Here is a 17,465-nt window from a genome sequence, read left to right as displayed (position 1 = left end):
TGTTGTTGAATGCTTATGCATTAAAGAGGAGTCCATTATCTCGTTGTCTATGTTGTCCCGGTATGGATGTCTAAGTTGAGAATAATCAAAAGCGAGAAATCCAATGCGAGCTTTCTCCTTAGACCTTTGTACATGCGGCATAGAGGTACCCCTTTGTGACACTTGGTTGAAACATATGCTATGCAATGATAATCCGTGTTAACCCAAGCTAATTAGGACAAGGTGCGAGCACTATTAGTATACTATGCATGAGGCTTGCAACTTATAAGATGTCTTATACATAACTCATATGCTTTATTACTACCGTTGACAAAATTGTTTCTTGTTTTCAAAATGAAAAGCTCTAGCACAAATATAGTAATCAATGCTTCCCACTGCGAAGGGCCTATCTTTTACTTTATTGTTGAGTCAGTTTGCCTATTCTTTCTATCTTAGAAGCAAACACTTGTATCAAGCTTGTGTGCATTGATTCTTACATGTTTACTTATTGCACTTGTTATATTACTTTGTGTTGACAATTATCCATGAGATATACATGTTGAAGTTGAAAGCAACCGCTGAAACTTTATCTTCCTTTATGTTGCTTCAATACCTTTACTTTGAATCTATTGCTTTATGAGTAACTCTTATGCAAGTCTTATTGATGCTTGTCTTGAAAGTATTATTCATGAAAAGTCTTTGCTATATGATTCATTAGTTTACTCATTATCTTCATCATTGCTTCGAATCGCTGCATTCATCTCATATGCTTTACAATAGTATGATCAAGATTATGATAGCATGTCACTTCAGAAATTATCTTTGTTATCGTTTACCTACTCGAGGGCGAGTAGGAACTAAGCTTGGGGATGCTTGATACGTCCCAAACGTATCTATAATTTCTTATGTTCCATGCTACTTTTATGATGATACTCACATGTTTTATACACATTATATGTCATTATTATGCATTTTCCGGCACTAACCTATTGACGAGATGCCGAAGAGCCGATTCTTGTTTTCTCGCTGTTTTTGGTTTCAGAAATCCTAGTAAGGAAATATTCTCGGAATTGGACGAAATCAACGCCCAGGGTCCTATTTTTGCACGAAGCTTCCAGAAGACCGGAGGGGAGACGAAGTGGGGCCACGGGGCGCCGACACAATAAGGCGGCGCGACCAAGGGGGGGGGGGGCGCCGCCCTAGTGTGTGGCCCCCCTGTCAGGCCTCCGACTCCGCCCTTCCGCCTACTTAAAGCCTCCGTCGCGAAACCCCCAGTACCGAGAGCCACGATACAGAAAACCTTCCAGAGACGCCGCCGCCGCCAATCCCATCTCGGGGGATTCGGGAGATCGCCTCCGGCACCTGCGCGGAGAGGGGAATCATCTCCCGGAGGTCTCTTCATCGCCATGATCGCCTCCGGATCGATGTGTGAGTAGTTCACCCCTGGACTATGGGTCCATAGCAGTAGCTAGATGGTCGTCTTCTCCCCATTGTGCTATCATGTTAGATCTTGTGAGCTGTCTATCATGATCAAGATCATCTATTTGTAATTCTACATGTTGTGTTTGTTGGGATCCGATGAATATTGAATACTATGTCAAATTGATTATCAATCTATCATATATGTTATTTATGTTCTTGCATGCTCTCCGTTGCTAGTAGAGGCTCTGGCCAAGTTGATACTTGTGACTCCAAGAGGGGGTATTTATGCTCGATAGTGGGTTCATGCCTCCATTAAATGCTGGGACGATGATGAGAAAGTTCTAAGGTTGTGGATGTCTTGTTGCTACTAGGGATAAAACATCGATGCTTTGTCTAAGGATATTTGTGTTGATTACATTACGCACCATACTTAATGCAATTGTCTCGTTGTTTACAACTTAATACTGGAGGGGTTCGGATGATAACTCTGAAGGTGGACTTTTTAGGCATAGATGCATGCTGGATAGCGGTCTATGTACTTTGTCGTAATGCCCTGGTTAAATCTCATAGTACTCATCATGATATATATATGTGCATTGTTATGCTTTCTTTATTTGTCAATTGCCCAACTGTAATTTGTTCACCCAACATTTGCTATCTTATGGGAGAGACACCACTAGTGATCTATGGACCCCGGTCCTATTCTTTACATCTGAAATACAAACTGCTGCAATTGTTCTTTACTGTTCTTTGCAAACAACCATCATCATCCACACTATACATCTAATCATTTGTCTACAGCAAGTCGGTGAGATTGACAACCTCGCTGTTACGTTGGGGCAAAGTTCTGTGATTGTGTTGTGCAGGTTCCACGTTGGCGCCGGAATCCCTGGTGTTGCGCCGCACTACACTCCTCCACCAACAACCTTCAACGTGCTTCTTGGCTCCTCCTGGTTCGATAAACCTTGGTTTCTTTCTGAGGGAAAACTTGCTACTGTGCACATCACACCTTCCTCTTGGGGTTTAAATCTACTTGAGATGTCAAACCAGTTGAGATGCCGAACCCAAAATCTTAATGCGAAGATTTAAACCCTTGCGTCTTTGAACCAGTTCTCGCTCAATTTCCTCTCACTCAATTCACTGGAAGCATCTCACTCAATTCACTGGAAGCATTGCACGACGAAAGCCCACTTGCTTTTCCTATTAGCATCGTCCTCTCTCTTCTCTTGCACCATTGCATTGAGTTATTGGCCACCTGTGGTAGATACTTGTCTGGCTCAACTAGGGTAAGGACTAAAAGTGAATAATTCTGACAGATTTTAAACCGTCTGGATCAACTAGGGTAAGGACAAAAAGTGAATAATTCTGACAGTTCAAGGTTTATTTTAAACCGAACAGAATTCTAGGATTAAAAGTGAACTTTCACAAGAATTCGAAGACCAAAAGTGGACTTCCTTCTTTGAGTCAGGGCTCAAGGCAAATTTACTGAAATTTAAGATCAGAAAATGTGGGCACGACAAAAGGAGTTCAGCTCATCTGCTCATGAACCAAAACCAGCATCACCATGATCCAAATCCAGCATCACCGCTACAGTTCATGATCCAAATCCAGCATCACCAAACAGCAACAAGATGCAGATTGTGATCACACTTGCACAGAACTTGACAGGACAAAGTTCTCTCATGAGAGAATGGGAAGTTAACAGAGACTGTGATCACACTTGCACATAACATTTACCTGACCCAGCATTGGCATAGCAAAAAATCATGAAGCAAACGATTCATCAGTAACAGAGTAGCAACCGAAGAGCAAAGTTGAACAGAGGAGGATTAGGTAGGTCAATGATCATTCTCTTGTTCATCCATTTTCCGATAACTAGGTCAATTGTTTTTCGTGAGCATTTCTTCCAAGTTTTTGAGCCAGCCCACGTACTGGATGCGCTCCTTCTGCAGCAAGTGTTCGCGAAGTGAGTTTGCCAGTTCAGAGTTAACGCCTCTTGCCATAAGGTATTCTTTCAGCGCAGTCTGCAGTTTAGGATCCAAATCTCTGCACCACGGAAGGAAAAGCAATGTCACTTAGTAGTGTGGGATCTGAAAGGAACAAGCGAACAGCTCATTCTTTTTGAGCTGTCTATGCAGGAACAACATGATCATAATGCATACAAACAACTAGTATAATTATCAACCACAAACAGAGGATTTCATGAATGAGTTCCAGAAAAAACTAGCTTCAAAATGCATATAAATGCTGCATCCAAATTTTTGTTCCGCACCTGGTCTTGGAAGAAACCATAGGGTACCATTAACAACATTGTATGTAACTGAATAGCATATGCATATCCTCTATTTAGTATGCTTTTGAGCACATTATTTGTTGAATAAAACAACAGAACAAAAAAGTAGGAAGTAGGCATTGGCCATCTTAAGCCCAGTCTGGCCCCAGCTTAATGTGCATCAAATGGGTTACAGCCCAAGAGGTGCTCAAACGAACGGTGCAAAGTACAAATAGATGAATAAGATTTCATATATCCTGAATTATTTCCTCCAAATTTATAGAGAAAAAGTCTCGCCAAATTTTTTGATTTAACCTAATCATTTAGGGCTCCTTTGATTCATAGGATAGGAAAATCATAGGAATAGGAAATTATAGGATTGGAATGTCGTGGCTACTTGAATCCTATGGGAAAATAAGTGTGTTTGATTGTAGCAAACGAAATTTTCCATGAGGTATGACCTCATGTTTTTTCCTATAGGATTTACACTACAAGATTCCTATAGGATATGTTCCTATGAATCAAACAACATGTGTAGGAAATTTTCCTATAGGATTCAAATCCTACACTATTCCTATGCAATTCCTATGAATCAAAGGAGACTTTACATCAAAATAGCGATGTCATTCCTGGTGATTTGCCATCTATTTTGATCCCTACACAAACGATACGTCATCCCATTCAATACAGCCTACTCTTCACTAATTCACTTTTTTTAATTGCAAAGCATTCAAGCAATGCCATTCCTGGTGATTTTCCATCTATTTTGATCTCTACCCGTACCATCAATCGAGAAATCTCTATATGTTCTCGTGCCTCGAACTTCACAACGGACAGAGGTAACGGTTCAAATTGGTAGCACAAGTTGCATGCAATATTGCACATAAGTACATGACTTGGGCCAGTCAGGTGCTACACTACATTCGTTCTGTACTTTTGATGCAATCTTACTTCCAAATTTGTATTAACTGAAGGAACAGTCTAATGCTTTGATCAAATATTGCACCCTGAGCAGCAATCTTAAGAAATTAGGTAAGGGAATGATCTTTGACTGTTAGGCGTAACCTGTAAGATAAACTTCAACACCCATCATATAGATCTACTTTGGGGTGTATTACCATTAAATTTGGTGCCCAAATCAAAGCAATCGCACAAATGTATGTTGCATTAATATTTCATGACAAAGAAGGATCAGCCACCTCTGCACGGATCTAATATCTAAATACCTGAATTGCTATCGGAATATTAAAGAGGAAAGCAACTATTCAACCGAAAATTGTGATGCAAGCAGTTATCTGTCCAACAACCCAACCCTGATAAATCTCCTTTATAAGATGATGGTTACAGCTAACGCAAGGAAATCTAAGGAAATGGAAGTACTGCAAGTGTTTCCTCGTCATTATGTTTAGGACTAAGACTAGTGGTCTCCACAGACTGCAACTAGAGTTTCAGACTTGCAGTTATTAATAGCACCGGTTTTGCGGCAAGAAACTATACGAAGCAATGACTCTTTTATAGCTAGTTAGCTACATCCAGATATTGAGAAATTTCAGTGAACAAAGGCACAGGCTCCTCCTTGGACCATTCATGAGAATTTCTGTTGTGGGAATTCCAATAAAAAACATACTAAAAATGCCGATCATTTTTTCATACAAATGCACTTTGGATCAAAGAAACGGTGCTGCCAAATCCCAAATGGATTGATTTTCTATCCACCAATTCCATAGGTATTTCAAATCCAACACAAGCTCTTCTCTACGCTGTTAGGGCACGATCGGGGCAATTTTCCTAGGTTCTAACCAAATGACGATACCTGCAACTTACTCATGTTTTTGGAAACAATGTCTTTTCCTTCAGTAAACCCCACTATATCAGTTCAGCTCACGCATTGTACACATACAGTAAACAAATCCACAGAAATTCAAACCAAGCGACGCAAGGAACGTTACCTGAAGTCGCGCCCTTCATACTTGCGGTCGCCACCGTCGCCAGGGAACTCGTGATACGAAAGGGCAGTTATGTCGTAGCCAGTAGCAGCGTCGCCGTCGCCCGCAGCCGCGCGGCAGTCGAAGCGCAGCAGCGGGTCCACCCCCGGCTTGCTGACGAAGACCTTCATGAGCGCGTCCCTGGGCAGCGGCTCGTCGCCCTCGAACCGCAGCGGGGCGAGCAGCGCGGACACGAGGACCTCCTCGGTGTCTCCGCCTCCGCGGCGGCGCAGGAGCACGTCTTGCGCGCGCGGCGCGTCCGACACGGCGGCGAAGTCGTTGATGTCCTGCGAAATGGGGAGGGAGGCGTGAGTGGCGCCGGATTGGGGCGGTGCATCGGTGGTGGGGGGGATGGGGCGGGGGAAGGGTACCTGGGAATGGAGGGAAGGGGGAGAAGAGGAGGGGGAGGAGGAGAGCTCGTGGGCGATCTCCGTGCGCAGGGCCGGTAGGAGGCCGTCGTCCTTGGCGCCGCGGCGGCGCCGGCGGAGGGCCGCGGAGGCGGACGTGCTCAGGCGGCGCAGGAACATCGCGCCGGGATGGAGATCGGTCGCGGCTCGAGCCTGGTTCGGTGTGGTTCGTCCGCGAACCGGGTGATCACGGATTCACGGTCAGATTCGATGTGATCATGTGAGCGTACCACGGTCTCACAATTCATGAAACAGAAAATTTGCACTGCCTCAGACTTGCAAGGATGAAAATGAAGCGAAGATAGTGTCACATTTTATTTTTCTAGCTCTTTAAAAGCAAAAAATAAATACAGAAACCATATACAAAACAAAATAAAAAATAAACACTCCACCTATTCGAATTAATTGAGTTAACTTTGTGTACATACGGATGTATCTAGACATGTTTGCTGACTACTAGCATCTATATGTAGATAAAGTTGAGACAATCAATATAAATCAGAGAGACTATTGTTAAAAATAGATACGGATCAAATATGATATGGATAGAGAGCTGTGAAGGAGTTCGCCAGAACAAGAGAATCATCCAATAATGCAAATAATCTCATGCATTCAAGCAAACACACAAACTATTTCCTAACTAGAGGCTGGGCGCCCCATGGGGCGCCTCCTCACCGTACAGTGGCACTCCAATCATGGACTAATCTCGCTCCTAGCAGATTTTGTACCGTCCAGTTGCAAGTTTGAAATCCTTGCAAGTTTGAAATTCTGAGCCAGACAGTTGATGTCGATCAAATCTAGTTTTATGCTAAAATATATCAGGCCAATGCATTTTATTATCCATATCCAGTATCTAGGAGCATGAAAAAGACATGTTCCCTTTGTCCCAAATTAATTGACTCCGTGTAGGAGCACAGACCTCATTATTTTGGTACCACATGAGGCTAGCCAGATGTGAGATAGATGACAGATAATTCAGAGTAAAAATGTATAAAATGTAATAAAAAAATCCACACTGCTCATGTGCAAGTTGACAAGTTGTGACCAATATATATTGTATAATACGAAAATTGGTATCGGACACGTTAAGACTTGATACAATACATCATCGATACATAAACAAAACCAAGGATGTAACTTGCCAGCTGCACTCCCATTTTTCCTTTTTTACTTTGTCCCGTGGTCATCTGCTCCCTCGGCATGCAAGGATGTAATGCCTGCATTAAACTGGATTACTTGCACCTTGCAACTGATAAAAGAGTGATAGAAGGGAGAGCATGTCCACTGTCAAATAATGAAGGGACAACTTGATCAATCGTAGATGTCTCCTTTTAAGGTTGTACCTCGAAATGATTGGATAGCTAGCTTGATTTTATAGAAAAAATCTGAAGGTTTTGTGACAATTTTGAAATTCTTTGAGAAACTGAACAACCCAACCAATCATGAATACTTCAGAGTTGCTGCACTGGCCATCTGATGAAGTAACAGTGCAAGCTTTCATATTTGGCAGGTGAACATAGCTCTTTCCTCTTTATGTTTACCATGAAAGAATGGGCCAAATAATTTTATCAATATAAGCTCAGTTGAGTGGCAATGCTAACTGTAAATCTGTGTATCCTAGTCTAGAATACCATAGATCATCTTTTTTTTTGTGTCATACTAACCACCACCCTTGATCCAAAAAAAAAAAAAAAAATCTGCCCAACTATTGTACATGAAAGATACAATGTGAAATGGAACAACTGGAAAGAAGAAAACGTACCTGAATCTGAATGTTTAGGATCCATGAATCACTGGCTAAAGTGAAATGAAAAAATAAAAAGGATATGAAGTGTTAAGGTTGCAGGAAGATAAGCCGGCATAATGGAGAGATTTCTTAACCTAACATAGCTAATCTAACCTGAACATATTGTACATTCTAAAGATGCTAGCAATCATTTTCACTAATGGGAAACAAAAAAGGTAAATGATGAACACATCACAGAATATCACGAGGCAAAGCAACCCATTTTACAAAAGGTAAGCAAAACAGACCAGTACACATCTGGAAATGCTAGCAGTGCGTTTCTCTATAAGTGAAACATAAACGGACAGTAAGAAGAACAGCGGTACCGAATCACAAAGCTGTCAAGCGAAAAAGAAAAAAACTGCGTGTGTGTGCAACGGTTAACCAACCCAGATAGTTACACTGAATGTGCTAGTAAATAAATTTCTACGTGATGTTAGTGCAGAAAGAAACCAGGTATAACCGAAGCCTTGAATAACCGAAGCCTTGAGTACAAATAATGTAGCAAGATGCTCAGTACAAAAGATACAGTCTATGAACCTGGAAGGTCAAAAGTAAATGATTTGTATTTTTACATTATCTAGATCCTAGCTAAGAGAAACAAAACTATGGACACATCAACTGGATTCTTTGTTAGTATCAAAAAATATAAATTTCTGAATAGCAAACTCACATCGGCAATCTAGGAGACCATAGATATCTTGACTAAACTTATCGTAGGTTGCATCAGCAAATAAAACAGAAAAGAGCATGGTCAACTAACTGGGATATAAAACTGTACTGTAATCGTAATTTGCAGGTCTTCTTAACCTTCTCGTGTGCCAAATTAAGGATTTCTGCTTGTGTATAAATGTGGTACTACATTAGAAAATGAATCAATCAATGTGCCATTTCTATAATGCATTCACTCATGGAAAGAGAAATGGAAAATCTTGAAGGATCAAGGCATGTGTCATGATGATAACTGACGGAGTCACACATTTTATATGGTTATTCATAATTTAGAACAAACACACTCCGCCACGACATGCTTAACGAGTACCCACCTTTTTAGTAGACAAAATTATCAATAGAATATACGGAAAATAATAAGAGCAGATCTACAACAAAGGGAAAAATAAGTCATGTAAATCAGTTCTCGGAATAGCTGCCTATTTTAGTGTTGATTTTACTTAGAGCTCATGGTCCTTTCTTGTGGATGCATATCCTAACATTACGCAAGCTTAATGAGGAAGTATAACCCATCATTCCCAGATGATTTAATTATGTGTGGACTCCCAAGTGTATATTCAGAACCACATACATTGTTCAAGACCTTAAACTTTTTGACAGAGGCCAATGTGGATCGCAAACAGGCTGTGCAGTCATGGAAATGAACAACCAAATCGGTTGGGTGGTTATTCAGGAGGAAGCCAGGGAGGATGATACAAAAGCCTGAAATTTATTACCTCAACTGCTGCATCTTGGCTACTACATAGCATAATCCCTCAATAATTCTTCAAAGGTATCAATAAACTGCATGGCTGTCATAGTATGACAACAACATTGAGAAATAAACAATAGAGGCACAAGAATTCTCACATGCCTGTTCTAATCCGGGAGACGATATGCGCTGCCCTGTTCTAACCACATGTCTATTAGGATGTTGCAAGCACGGCAGAGCAATGTTCTACTGAAATCTTCTGCAGAATCAAAATTAAACGATAACATGGAGTAAAACTGAATGCATGATACGTATAATTATCATAACCAGAAAAAATGTTTCTTCGCTACAAATGTATACAGGCAAGAAATACCTCATCATCAAGTAAAATCAATGCTCCATGAGACCATCATCTCTTGCCATATCCCATAGGCATAAAACCAAGATACCAATAGGCCATTATCCACCACCAGGTTAATTAAGAATATGAGAGAACCATGTAAAACTTAAATATAAATCAATTTCACCAAACTAAGATAGTGAGTATCTACTCAATTAGTTAACAATTTATCAACCAAACACCAGTCAAATGGCTAGCAGCCTACAAAATTTCTAAAGCGTCCATAAACTGCACCTAAATCCATACCTTTCCTGAGACGAGCTCTTTGTTTCCTTTCTCAATCTCAATCCATTTTCCTTCATTCATAAGCAGAAGAGAGAAAAAAATGAGAGAGAAATAGGGACGTCAACAATGGCCATGGATATCACATATATGTATGAAATCAAATTTACCAAACAGGAAAAAAGGAAGAACTCACCCAAGAAAGCGATAGGTCGTGAGGCGTAGATGACATCCTTGCATCACGCCAAAGATATTTGTCTAGAGCTGGAAGAGGACTTCTTTAACAAACTTGCGTTACAATAGAAGACAAAGTTAAATTTATCCAGTATTCATCCGTAGGGGGGGGGGGATAATGGCAGCTGCTAAATAGTTTCACCTACTGTTGCTGCAACACATTGTAAACCTTCTTATTTTGCAACCATCCTACATCACAATCTCCCTTGGCCTCCATCCTTTATTTGTATCTTGGATAGTATCACTGCAATCTATAAAAAGAAGTAGGGCAGTAACATTATGCTCAATTTATCCAGCTGCTTACTATGCAAAGTAGGGGAACATGTTTAGTGCAACTTGCGGAGATGTGCTCTACCAAAAACCACATTACCTGGACGACACCCACCGCCAAGGCAAGCCGATGATGCAGGTATCGAGCCTCCTCGAGCAGCCGCTGGTGCGTCACCATGTCCTCCACCCTCTCCACGTTCACATCCAACGCGTACCTTTGAGAACGGACAACGAACACGCATGAGGGCCGCCGCCAGCAGTACAGTGCAAAAGAATAGGCAGGTAGGGGAGGAGAAACTTACTGGGAGGTGGTGGAAGTGCGCCCAGGGCACATCCTGGATCGGCAGCGAGATCTCCGCCACGCCAGCGATGTCGGCGTCGGCTCGTCGTATACCTTGAGGCGCGGCCCTGCTCTTCCATCCGCCATCGACCCGCACCGATCTCCTGCTGCAGCAGCTGCGGACATGGCGGCGGCTGAGGCGGCCACAACGGGGAAGAAAACAACGCCTGGCGCCGGCGCAGAGGAGGAGCCGGAGCAGAAACCGGCAGCCGCTTGGGGGGAGGAGAAGCGCGCGTGGTGGCGGCGGGGATGTGATTCCGTCGGCGCAAAGTTGAGGGGAGGCCAGGGCCGGCGGTGGCAGCAGTCCTACGCGAGAAGCAATGTGGATAGGGTTTCGCTGGGTCGGGACCTTTTTTCACCTTGTTCTGATCCTCTTTTTTTTTCTCTCTTAGCTTAGCCAGTCACGCTGTGACACGTTGACCAATCGCTGCAATGAAGAGAGGCCAGCGCCCAGCCCGTGAGTGTCTCGTGGCTATCGTGGAGAGCTCTCAGATAGGGCAAAGGGGCACGCACTTGCTTGTTCTCAATTCTAGCATGTACATGATTTACCAACGAATCAGGGAAGCATTGGCGTAGCTATGTGTAGGTGAGAGGGGGCCACCGCCCCCAAGTTTGGAAGATTCTTTAAAGACAAAATTATTTTAGGGACTAAGATGGAAAAAAGTGGTGTCTTTTGACCCCCCAACCCACACACCCCCAAACATTCCTCTTTTCTCTCCCCCCCCCTCGATTACATGTAGGAAATACATGGTTGCCAATTTTGGCTTAACAAGCCCATGTGGTGGGCCATTGATTGGACCATACACATCAACCCTAAAACAGAAAATCCATATTAATTGGAGGCGGAAATTCCGTTTCCATGTATGTTTCATCGAAAAAACACGGTTATGTTTTCGTGTCCATTTCTGTAACGTTGGAAACTTTCCATATTGTAACTAGACGTCATTGACACATTTTCCTTGCAGCCCCTCACAAATCGGGTAATCTGTCTACTGTCTAATTTGCATCAAAAGACGCACACGAAAAATTGGTGGCCTTGCGGGAGGACGATCGCCTCCTTGCCGCCACGCGATTGGACACCCTCGTGAGCAGCGGCTAGCGCAACGCACGGTGCGGCCTACTCCTCCCAAAGCAGTGGTGTCGCCCACTCTTCAAAACAACGCCGATGCAGAGAAATTTCGATATGTATACCATACGGGAGAGAAGGAAACTATTTTATCCTATGGTTTGGAAGAAACGGATTTACTCCATGAGATGGTAATAATTCATTCGCTTCATCCAATTCCATATTTTCCAACTTTAATGTTTTTTTTTTCTAAAATGAAGTTTGATCAAGTTTTTAAGAAAAAATATTAATATGTACAATCCAAAATCAACAATGTTAGATACATCATGAAATATATTTTATATGATATCTAACATTGTAGTTATTGATAGTTTTTTTTAATATGGTTAAATTTTACTTGGTTTGACTTTTCCGATTAAAATAAGCTTTTTTTACACAAAGATGTCTCTTTATTCATTTAAAATAGAAGTTACATCACTGATTAAGAGAGGCACAATAGAACTTGGGGGCTCATCTAACCATACTTGTTGATCAGATTCTCGAGCTAGCCTAGCTAATTCATGAGCTACCGAGTTTGCCTCACGAAAAATATGATTAAATTTAACCTTCAGAAATTTAAAAGTTAGGTGATAGCAGTCATCAAGGATTGCAACTGAAGCTCTATTAAAATAAGATTTATTCATTGGAACAGATGGAGTAGAAGTTTTCATTCACTCAAAGTTCTAACAAATCATTACGGGCCTTCACATTCCTATGGAACAGTCATTCTCATTCTTATGCTAAAACCGCTGCATTGCCGAAATGCTCGTTAGCTGCTTTGCCGAACGATAGGAAAAACAATCTCATCTCCAGCAGCGCGACGCAAATGGTCGTTTTCGTCCGCCGTGACCGGAAATGCGTCTGGCACCCTCTCCAGCGGAGCGACGCAAAGTGACCGGGCCGTCCGCGGAGACGCAAACCTGGCCCAAATATGCGCCTCGGATGCGTCTCCGCGGACACTGCGCGGACGCCGAAAGTGTCCGCTCGTATCCGGCGGACGCTTCGTCGGGCCCGCTCGGCGGCGACCCTGCGTCGATGCGTCTTCTCAAACGCGCTGCGGCCGGCGCCGGCTGCGTCGCTTGGCGGTCCGCGCCACGTTAATGGCGATGCCTCGGCTGCCGAGCGGCCGCGAGCCCACCTCCGCCAACCACGTTAATGGCGTCGCCACGCGTCCCGCGGCCACCGCATGCCTCCGGCCTATATAAAGGGGCCGCGCCTTCTTCTACCTCATCCACTCCTCCATAGAAAACCTAGCCGCCACAAAGCTCCAGCGTTCCGCCGCCTAGGTGTTCCTGTGACGCAGCCCGACCCCGCGAGGAAGACCATGGCGGGTCCCGGTGGCCGGCGAGGCGGTCGAGGCCGCGGCCCCGGACGGCCCCGGGGACGGGCGGGGGCCGCCGTGGTGGAGAGCTACGGCCCCACGCTCGCCGTCGCTCGCGCCCTCTTCGTCTTCCTCCGACGTGGAGGGACGCCGCTCGAGTTCCTCCTCCGCATCGACGACGACCCGCTCGGTATCAAGCGTCTCCCGGACAAGTTCGCCGAGTTCGTCGACGGCGTCGAGCCGCGCATTTGCGGCTACGGGAGGCCGACCGCAACTTCGCCGGCCGGGCCGTGGAGGTCCCGTTCGACGGGCGGGGCAAGATGTACTTGCACACCGGGTGGGGCAAGTTCGCCCGGGACCCGGCGCTCGAGCCCGGCTGCCAGCTCACCTTCCTCTACGAGGGAGACGGTGAGATGGTCGTCAAGGTCTTCGACGACACGGCCTGCCGCAGGCACTACCACACCGGCGAATCCGAGTCGGACTCCGATAGTTCGAACGTAGAGTGTTCTTGCTTCGCAGCGAATCTGGCTACGGGCCAGACGAAGCCGTAGTGGAAGGTTTACGTCCGTTCGCCATCGGTAGAACCAACAAGGGCACCGTCAATCCTCCCGCTGGATTTTTCGGTTTGGGTGATCTGGGTGTGCCCTCGAATGTTCTTTCTTGGCGACGAACATACGGAAATCAACACAACTCGGTTTCTATTTTTAAAATATTTATATTTGTGTCCACCATGGTGCAAACTATGTATTAGTTTGTGTAAACCATGTTCCAAACTATGTATTAGTTTGTGTAAAATAATCTTCCAATTTGTAATATTTGGAAGTATGTTAAAATGAAAAAGAGAAGAAAAAAAATTGCGTCGGGCCGCTGGAGCCAACCCCAGACGGAAATGGACACGCGGACGAAAACGATCATTTAATTTCAACGTCCGCTGCGCGACGCAAACGGACGCGCGCGGACATTAAAATACGTCGCGCTGCTCGAGATGCCCTCACTCTTCATCGCACACTTTATTTTTCCCGCTGCCCACGACTACGAGCCGTATCTGACTTCTCGAAACTGTATTTTAGAAACTAATCTTTCAGAGCAAGAAAAACAGTTAGGCCGGTGATACGCGTCGTGGCACGGGTGGTCAGATCCTGATTGCGATGCTCCACTTACTGGCCGTGCCGTACGGCAAGTAATTTGGCGTTCGTGCCACTGTTTCCGCCGTACGCTATGACAGCTACCTAGGCGGAGGCCCCAACATCACAAACTTGGTCGCATGGACAGGGCAAGCACGGGCGAAACAAAGTCACTCGCTCGCACGTACACCATCGTGCAAAGCACAGTCCATATCCGGCTACACGAGAGATTTTTCTGGGGTGTTTGGTTAACCCTAATCAGAGCATCTCCAGTCACGTCTCCCAAAACATTTCTTGAAGCGATTTAGGGCATGCCGGACCAAAAAACGTTCCCAGCCGCGTCCCTCAAAGCCCTTTTTTATCCGGCACGTCCCGATATGGTGTCCGGCGCACGAGCCCGTCCCCGCCCCACACGGGACGCACCGGGGACGCCGGACGCACCGAAAAGCGAGGCGGGGAATGGCGGGGCCGACCCATCAGCGGCAGAATTGAATTTTAACCTAACTGTCGCCTACCTCGCGACGGAAGTTATTGGCGCGCAGCGACGGTGCAGTTCCCGCAGAGGCGCAGCGAAGCGTCTCGTCGCCGCCTAGCTCTGCGTGCCGGCGTTAATGAGCGTCACCGCTCCCCCGCCTCCCTCCGACCTATAAAAAAGGGCCGCCTCTCATCGTCCGTCTCACACACAAACCCTAGCGCCTCTCTCCCTAACCCTAGCCACCACCATCTCAAGAGTCGACGCCATGGCTGGTAGAGGCGGAGGCCGAGCTCGCAGCCGTGGTCGTGGTCGTGGCCGCGGTAGAGCTGCACGCTCGCCGTCGCCTGCGACATCGTCGTCGTCCTCATCGTCGGACAGACATGACGAGGAAGGGCCCGTGCTGTTCGAGTTCATCGTCGTCATCAAGGGCGACCCACACGGCATCCAGAGGCTGCCGGACGACTTCGCTGACTTCGTCGTCGACGACGAGCGCTCGGGCTCGCTGCATCTGCGCGAGGATGGTTGCCACTACTGCCGGTGGATCGTCGACGTGATCTACGACGCGCGCGGCAAGATGTACCTCCACATCGGCTGGGAGAAGTTCGCGCGCTACCACCGCCTCGAAGTCGGCTTCATGCTCGTGTTCTCCTACTTCGGCGACAGGGACGTTGATACGTCTCCGACGTATCGATAATTTCTTATGTTCCATGCCATATTATTGATGATACCTACATGTTTTATGCACACTTTATATCATATTCGTGCATTTTCTGGAACTAACCTATTAACAAGATGCCGAAGAGCCGGTTGCCGTTTTCTGCTGTTTTTGGTTTCGAAATCCTAGTAACGAAATATTCTCGGAATTGGACGAAATCAAGACTCGTGGTCCTATTTTTCCCGGAGCCTTCCGGAACACCCGAGAGCCGCCGGAGGAAGCCCGGGGGCCCCACACCACACCCGGCGCGGCCGGAGGGGGCCGCGCTGCCCTATGGTGTGGGCCCCCCAGGCCCCCTCCGAGGCTGCCCTTCCGCCTTTTTAAAGCCTCCGTCGCGAAAACCCCGAGGCGAAAAAACCACGATACGGAAAACCTTCCGGAGCCGCCGCCATCGCGAAGCCAAGATCCGGGGACGAGAGTCTCTGTTCGGCACGCTGCCGGAACGGGGAAGTGCCCCGAAGGCTTCTCCATCGACACCGCTGCCATCTCGACCGCCATCTTCATCACCGCTGTTGCTCCCATGAGGAGGAGTAGTTCTCCATCGAGGCTCGGGGCTGTACCGGTAGCTATGTGGTTCATCTCTCTCCTATGTACTTCAATACAATAATCTCATGAGCTGCCTTACATGATTGAGATTCATATGATGATGCTTGTAATCTAGATGTCATTATGCTAGTCAAGTGAGTTTTACTTATGTGATCTCCGGAGACTCCTTGTCCCACGTGTGTAAAGGTGACGAGTGTGTGCACCGTGTGGGTCTCTTAGGCTATATTTCACGGAATACTTATTCACCGTTATGAATGGCATAGTGAAGTGCTTATTTATATCTCTTTATGATTGCAATGTATTTTGTATCACAATTTATCTATGTGCTACTCTAGCAATGTTATTAAAGTAGTTTTATTCCTCCCGCACGGTGTAATGGTGACAGTGTGTGCATCCGTGTTAGTACTTGGCGTATGCTATGATTATGATCTCTTGTAGATTATGAAGTTAACTATTGCTATGATGGTATTAATGTGATCTATTCCTCCTACATAGCATGAAGGTGATGAAGGAGATATGCCCTAGAGGCAATAATAAAGTGGTTATTATTTATATCTTTATGTTTATGATAAATGTTTATATATCATGCTAGAATTGTATTAACCAAAACATTAGTACATGTGTGATATGTAGACAAACAAGAAGTCCCTAGTATGCCTCTTAAACTAGCTTGTTGATTAATGGATGATTAGTTTCATAATAATGAACATTGGATGTTATTAATAACAAGGTTATATCATTGTGTGAATGATATAATGGACACACCCAATTAAGCGTAGCATAAGATCTCGTCATTAAGTTATTTGCTATAAGCTTTCGATACATAGTTACCTAGTCCTTATGACCATGAGATCATGTAAATCACTTATACCGGAAAGGTACTTTGATTACACCAAACACCACTGCGTAAATGGGTGGCTATAAAGGTGGGATTAAGTATCCGGAAAGTATGAGTTGAGGCATATGGATCAACAAGTGGGATTTGTCCATCCCGATGACGGATAGATATACTCGGGCCCTCTCGGTGGAATGTCGTCTAATGTCTTGCAAGCATATGAATGAGTTCATAAGAGACCACATACCACGGTACGAGTAAAGAGTACTTGTCGGAGACGAGGTTGAACAAGGTATAGAGTGATACCGAAGATCAAACCTCGGACAAGTAAAATATCGCGAGACAAAGGGAATTGGTAATATATGTGAATGGTTCATTCGATCACTAAAGTCATCGTTGAATATGTGGGAGCCATTATGGATCTCCGGATCCCGCTATTGGTTATTGGTCGGAGTGAGTACTCAACCATGTCCGCATAGTTCTCGAACCGTAGGGTGACACACTTAAAGTTGGATGTTGAAATGGTAGCACTTGAATATGGAATGGAGTTCGAATATTTGTTCGGAGTCCCGGATGAGATCCCGGATATCACGAGGAGTTCCGG

General features: G+C 45.1%; 1 protein-coding gene across 3 annotated transcripts; it reads right to left on the bottom strand.

Moving 5' to 3' along the window:
- Positions 1-3,112: 3,112 nt before the first annotated feature.
- LOC124655550 (mitochondrial acidic protein MAM33-like) lies at positions 3,113-10,843 on the bottom strand. Of its 3 annotated transcripts, XM_047194430.1 has the most exons (8): positions 10,703-10,843; positions 10,501-10,615; positions 10,277-10,381; positions 10,093-10,184; positions 9,648-9,970; positions 6,030-9,533; positions 5,623-5,945; positions 3,113-3,447 (listed from the first exon to the last, which is right to left on the bottom strand). In XM_047194430.1, exons 6-8 carry the CDS (start codon positions 6,183-6,185, stop codon positions 3,282-3,284), a joined length of 645 nt encoding a protein of 214 aa, XP_047050386.1. In that variant the 5' UTR covers positions 6,186-9,533; positions 9,648-9,970; positions 10,093-10,184; positions 10,277-10,381; positions 10,501-10,615; positions 10,703-10,843; the 3' UTR covers positions 3,113-3,281. The 3 variants fall into 3 exon arrangements, with proteins under 3 accessions (XP_047050386.1, XP_047050385.1, XP_047050384.1); XM_047194429.1 differs by having other exon boundaries at positions 6,030-9,970; positions 10,273-10,381; XM_047194428.1 differs by having other exon boundaries at positions 6,030-9,970; positions 10,703-10,842.
- Between the last annotated feature and the right edge of the window lie 6,622 nt (positions 10,844-17,465).

Source organism: Lolium rigidum, chromosome 5 (assembly GCF_022539505.1).
Source record: "Lolium rigidum isolate FL_2022 chromosome 5, APGP_CSIRO_Lrig_0.1, whole genome shotgun sequence".
Taxonomy (NCBI): Eukaryota; Viridiplantae; Streptophyta; class Magnoliopsida; order Poales; family Poaceae; genus Lolium; species Lolium rigidum.
This window is presented reverse-complemented; position numbering and strand designations above follow the sequence as displayed.